Source organism: Grammomys surdaster, unplaced genomic scaffold, assembly GCF_004785775.1.
Source record: "Grammomys surdaster isolate TR1022 unplaced genomic scaffold, NIH_TR_1.0 126391, whole genome shotgun sequence".
Taxonomy (NCBI): domain Eukaryota; kingdom Metazoa; phylum Chordata; class Mammalia; order Rodentia; family Muridae; genus Grammomys; species Grammomys surdaster.
The window spans coordinates 32,542-38,460 of record NW_021621185.1 but is presented as its reverse complement, the minus strand read 5'-3'; the positions used below and the strand labels follow the sequence as shown (position 1 = coordinate 38,460).

At 41.4% G+C, this 5,919-nt stretch overlaps 1 protein-coding gene across 1 annotated transcript; it reads right to left on the bottom strand.

Annotated features, from left to right (window-relative positions):
- Nucleotides 1-3,563: 3,563 nt before the first annotated feature.
- Nucleotides 3,564-4,331, bottom strand: LOC114614515 (40S ribosomal protein S8-like). The gene is made up of 2 exons (XM_028760136.1): nucleotides 3,865-4,331; nucleotides 3,564-3,723 (listed from the first exon to the last, which is right to left on the bottom strand). The coding sequence occupies exons 1-2, from the start codon at nucleotides 4,329-4,331 to the stop codon at nucleotides 3,564-3,566; spliced, it is 627 nt and encodes a 208-aa protein (XP_028615969.1).
- Nucleotides 4,332-5,919: the final 1,588 nt, after the last annotated feature.

Genomic DNA, 5,919 nt, shown 5'->3' with positions numbered 1-5,919 from the left:
GATACTGTTTTCTTTTCCTTTTTTTGTTTTTTGTTTTTGTTTGCTTTGTTTTTTTAAGATGGGATTTCTCTGTGTAACATCCCTAGCTGTCCTGGAACTTGGCTTATAGACCAGACTGACCTCAAGTCCACAAAGATCTGCTGGGATTAAGGATGTGTGCCACCATGTCTGGCTTAAAATGCTTTTTTCTTGCTCAAACCTTCTCTCTATGGAAGCAGAAAAGTTGCTGATAGCCAGGAAAGAACACTGGCCTTTGGCCACGAGAGCAGAGTGGAGACTCCCATCTTTGGGGAAGCATATATGCCCAAGTGCCTCCACAAAGACCTTTTTTGAAAGTAAGAAATACTGAGATGATTTTTGTTGGTTTTGGAACACTACCCCAGTTCAGGCTGTACCCTAGAAAAGCAAATACTTTATTGATCAATATATAAAGTCAGGAAGTTGGTAAGAATGACTATGATGCACAGTTATAGTGATAATCACTGGAAAGGATGCCTTCTAAAGACTTGAGCATTAAAGCTTAAATATTCTTTATTTTAACTGTCTGTAAAGAATGGGATGCCATTGGCCTGAATTGAGTTCCTTTCAAGGACTGATAGACTATTTGGTATGAAGTTCAAAGCCATCTAGGAAGGTAAATGTAAATCACAGACATGCTAGATGTAGAGACAGTGGTGTCTGGGATAGAACGTAGAGTTGGTTTCTCTCATAGCATATATCTGCAGAAACGATTCTGCAAGATGCTCAAAGGCATGGAAGAAACATGTTATTTATTGTTAATATCATGATCATCCGAAGTTTAGTACTGGGGTATATTTTTCTAATTTCTAGTGATTTTTTTAGTATGTGTATTTTTTCTAACTTTTCAAAAGTTTGATTCAACAGTCTTATCTTGTAGTGTTAGGATTCCATACAGAGAGCCATGTTTTGTGTACCAACCAATACTATCACAATAAAGGGGAAGGAATTCTTGTAGTTAGAATCCCAAGAGAGCTCATTTTAATTATGCTGTATCGATGAAGATTACTGGAATGAATTTTATATTTCTTATTTTAATCACTTGAATGAATCAGCTATTGGCAAATCCCATTTGGTGGCTTAGCATTAGAAAGAACAGATACCTTAGATGATGCCTAGAAGTTCAGCCTTTCATACTCCAAATAATTATGTTCTCCCTCTGTACTGATGACACTTAAAATTCTAAAACTTTATGAAATTGAAGTGAAAAATAGGAGTTGTGAAACGAAGGATTTTCTTGGAAATATTATTTTAACATTTAGATGGATCATAACTAATTCTACTAGGGTGTTTCTCCTGAGTAGGAGTTGAGTTTGAAACTGGTAGACTTGTATGTTAAACATGGAGTGTGACTGGGACAGCCATGAGTCAGAGTATAAATGAATTCTTAAACATTTGAATATAGACTCCTCAGTATTGCTGAATTCACTCAGTGGGAAGTAATAGAAGATTCTAAATCTTTATGAGTGATCTTGGTTAAATTGCTGCTGGTTGTGAGGGTTGTTTCCCAGTCAAAGGTTCTTTCTAGACGGCTAGAGGCTCTGTTTCAATTTCTGCTTCAGACTGTTTACCAAGCATTTTACTTAGAAAGGATACTGCATAGTTGAACTAAGGCTCCTTCTAAACTGGGCTTGCATCCTGTTGTGCATTCTTTGTATGCTGCTGACTATATCCCTGTTCCTACTGCAGGGGACTAGATTTCTAATAGAGAACATTGGCATGGTAGCTGAAGCCCACTCCTGTGCAAACCATACTGGAGCTTCATATTGAGTAGTGGAAGACGTAGAAATCAGATGAATTTCCAAAATGGCCAAACTTTTCAACTATAACTTTACAAATGATACTACAATGATATAGCCAATTAGATTTAAAATGTCTTCAAAAATTACTTTATTTTATTTACAGCATCTGTTTATTGCAACTTTTAATCAGATTTTGCAAAGGGTATGTATGTATTTTAATATAGCCTGACCTGAATTTATATGTTTTTAGCTTTAGTATTTAACCTTTTATAACAAATAAACCATTTTTTAAAAAACAAGTTCAATGAAGTAATCTGTAGTTATATTTCATTCTGGATGTTGATTGCTGAAATGATTTTTGGGAATATTGAGTTTCTCAAGCACAATTATGTTTTATAGACAATTTCCTTTATATAGAAAACCCTGAGTATTGATAGTGTTGTAGATGCCTCGTACATGTAAGATGAGGTAAGGAGATTATGTTACTTTTTATATCTGTGTAGAGGATAAAATAGTCCCCCAGCATGGCAACTGCCTTTATCCAGAAAAGTAATTTTGATAGTTATTTACCATTGAAACTTGCAAATTTGAACGTTGGCTGGGTTCAAGAGTCTATGAACTGGCAAGCTGTTCTGTGTAGTTGAGGAATAAGAGTTTGGAGTTTCCTAGGCCTGAGGAACCCAGATAGGAAAAAGAAGAGCAGCCATAACATAAAGGGCACATTGTGTACAGTGTGGTAAAGCCCTAGTGCAGGTGAACTGCCTGTAAAGCTTGGTCAGTTTACCAAGGGCTCCACAGTAGCTCTGAAGCTAAAATCCTTACAGAAACCTGATCTAGGAATGCAACTCCCTCTTGTGACCTATGGAAGAACTAGGTATATACCTTACCATCTATACCTCTCAGAGCTAGTAAGGGCTTTGGTAAACCTGACTTCTCTCCCAGGGAGAAAATTTGTCCTGTCCTGATATCTTGGATTGTTCATTGAATTTATCTGTATACTTCTGTTGGACCTAAAGATCCAAAGCCAGGGAACACGCTCCTCCAGAAACACTCACGGACAGCAGATTCGATGCAATAACATAAGGTGTATTGATGATCAGATGATAACCAGTGCACTGGGGCTCCCTTACATGCAGGTAAGAGGAACCCCAAACTAAAGCTAAGGGCAGTTTATATACCATTTTCACAGAATCCACAAGGGCAGTTATACAATTACCTCTTAAACAATAACCAAAAAGGCTGACATCAACCGCCATTCCCAAGCCCGGTTTCTAAGTAACTCAGATTATCACATTCTCTTTATAACAGTGAGTGTTAGCTAAGAGGCTTCTGTTTGCCCAGGTGCATTATGTTGAGGGCTCATCTCCCTGATAAACTCTTATCTTGGGCCCTTCTTCCTGGAATATGTGTTTGAGTCTTTGAAATGTGCTCCTCCCGGGCTGTGCCTGGTGGGGTTGGGGGGAAACTCAAACTGAAGGATCTGTTAATTTTAAGTTCAAGCTGAGACCTGAAATTCTTACATTCTTTTTTTTTTTAAACTTTTTTGTTTGTTTTTTGAGAAAAGGTTTCTCTGTGTAGTCCTGGCTGTCCTAGAACTCACTCTGTAGACCAGGCTGGCCTCGAACTCAGAAATCCACCTGCCTCTAAATTCTTACATTCTTATACTTCATACCATATATTCTTTGTGTGCCTTGGGTTAGGTGGGTATTTCCTAATGCAGAATCTTGTATATCCAAGACAACTCATTTTTTTTAAACATATAGAACAGCAAACACCTTTATTACATGAGCTATGAAGGACGGCTTATTTGCCTCTCTGGGCTTTGATCTTCTGCAGATAGAACTCCAGCTTCTTGCCTTTGAGCACATAGCCATCTGCTGTGCCATACTGGCCTGGTCTTGAGGCAATACAGGTGAGAAGCTTGCCCTGCTGGAACTGTTCCTCCAGAAGACTGCTGATTTTGCCCCCCACCCCCCACCCCAGAGAGGGTTTCTCTGTGTAGCCCTGGCTGTCCTGGAACTCAGGCTGATCGCGAACTCAGAAATCCACCTGCCTCTGCCTCCCAAGTGCTGGGATTAAAGGCATGTGCCACCACTGCCCAGTGGCATTCTTTTTCCTTTTGTTGTATTTCTTCTGAATTTTCTTTGATCGTTTTTTGTTTAAAATCTCTTCCTCCTCGGGAGTCAGTTTGGCCCCCTTCTTGCGGCCCAGGGGCAGTGCATAGTGGGACTCATACCACTGCCTGTACGGTGTGCTGTCAATAAGCACAATGCAGTTCTTCACCAGGGTCTTGGTGCGGACAAGCTCATTATTGGATGCATTGTAGACAACATCAATGATCCTTGTTTTTCGAGTACAACACTCAGAGCCCCAGGAAAAGTCCTCCACATCCCATCTCAGAGCACGGTACTTCTTATTGCCCCCTCGAACTCGGACTGTGTGTATGCGGCGAGGGCCAATCTTAGTGCTGGCTGCAGGCCGTCCCAGCTCATACTTCCGCTTCTTGTGGTAGGGTTTTCTCTTACCCCCGGTCTTGCGGCACTTGTGCCAGTTGTCCCGAGAGATGCTCATTGCTGGAAAGAGAAGACAACCCAATCTAGACAGCATTTCTCTTGCTTTCTGTGAAGCTCTCAGAAAGAATCGGTTCCTTCTACATGTGTCTTTCCTTAGCAACTTGTCCAAACTTTTGTTATAGAACTTACGACATTTACAGCATTTCTAGATATTCGTCTGTCAGTGGTCTCTACTTGGCTACTCCTTGTAGACAGGACCCATGTTTTGATTTATCTCCCTAGCCTTCCGTCAGGCACAGGCCTTGCTTAATCTTGTATTATATACTTAGTGTATGTGCTGGCAATGTTGAGCCCAACTGCATCTGAAAAGGTCAGATTGCCCGGAATTAGAAATAATCACAAACTTAATCATGAGAAATGGAACTCACACTTGACTGCTGTCTGTGCTGTCAGGAGTAACTAATCTCCCTGTGGGCCTGGTGTTCAGGGGGAAGTTTTCTGTGAATGCAAAATGTAGAAAGGAAACATGATACATGAAGAGTGATTTGAGGGGCTATAGAGCATGTATAAATGACCTTCAAATAGCTCCGGCTGCTGGGCTCCACTGTAAGTGTAGCTGAAGATGGAATGAGAACTCTCCCTGTTATACATAGTACAGAACTGCTGTTCCAGCTGCATGCAAGTTTCCCCTGCCCAGGCAGCCTAGGTACTCAGAACTTAGTTACCTATGGCTCAGGTATGGTTCGGTGTTCAATCGTGGGGAGTCTGTAACATCCTTTTACTTGTTCAGAGCAAATAGCCCTCTTGTTGCCATTTTAAAAGACAGCACGTAGTTTTATATGCACCATCTGTTATATGCTTGCTTAAGGTTCCAGAGGTTGAGTTTGGCTCCTTACCTGTTCCTGGATAAGAACTGCCTTACTATGTGAGCCACACTAAATTGTTTCTCCTCCTAATATATATAGCTTCTAGGACTCCAGAGGGCTCGGGTTCCCTTGCTGCCATGGCGGCATGATGAAGCACACCAGCAGTACCATAGTCCACTCACTTGATTTTCCTTTGTGTGTGTATGTTCGCATTGTGATAGAGGTGGTTCATTTGCTTGGGTCAAAACTCAATATAAAATGTAAACTTTGGAAAGTGGTTGAAACAAAGGAAGAGGGCAGAGTGGGAAGAAGTGAGTCACAGGGGACATACCCTTGAAAAAGTCTACTGGGGCTGAGGTGCCTCCACTCTGATTGAGGCCTCTTTGAGGTAAGACAGCTTTTAACCCAGGCCTAAAGCAACAAAGCCAAGAGCCCCTGGACTGAAACCAAGAGCCAAAATATTAATCCTGGGTGCTTCGCAGTAATGCAAAGTTGACTAACATGGGGTTGATTTTCATGAACACAAGCAAGTGAATAGTGCACATTAGCAACCTCACAAAGATGCTCACACCTGCCAGAGTTAACTTGATACTTTTCACAGGGGGTGGGGGCTGGGAGTAGGTGGGTACCATCATTATTCTCATGAGGCCTTTGTAAGTGCAAAGCAGTAGAGTTGAGGAGACAGTGTGTTCCTGAGCCAAGGGAGAAGCACTGCTTGGAAAGCTAGGGCAACACAAGGAAGGACTTGAGAGCCCAAGGAAACAGCCCGCCAACACCCAG

What these genes read in the sequence shown, in the direction of transcription:
- LOC114614515 (XM_028760136.1), bottom strand. Translation starts at nt 4,331, where the DNA reads ATGAGCATCTCTCGGGACAACTGGCACAAGTGCCGCAAGACCGGGGGT. An exon ending in AACAAAAGGAAAAAGAATGC is followed by an intron (nt 3,724 to 3,864) that starts CACTGGGCAGTG and finishes GGGGGTGGGGGG; the next exon opens with CAAAATCAGCAGTCTTCTGG.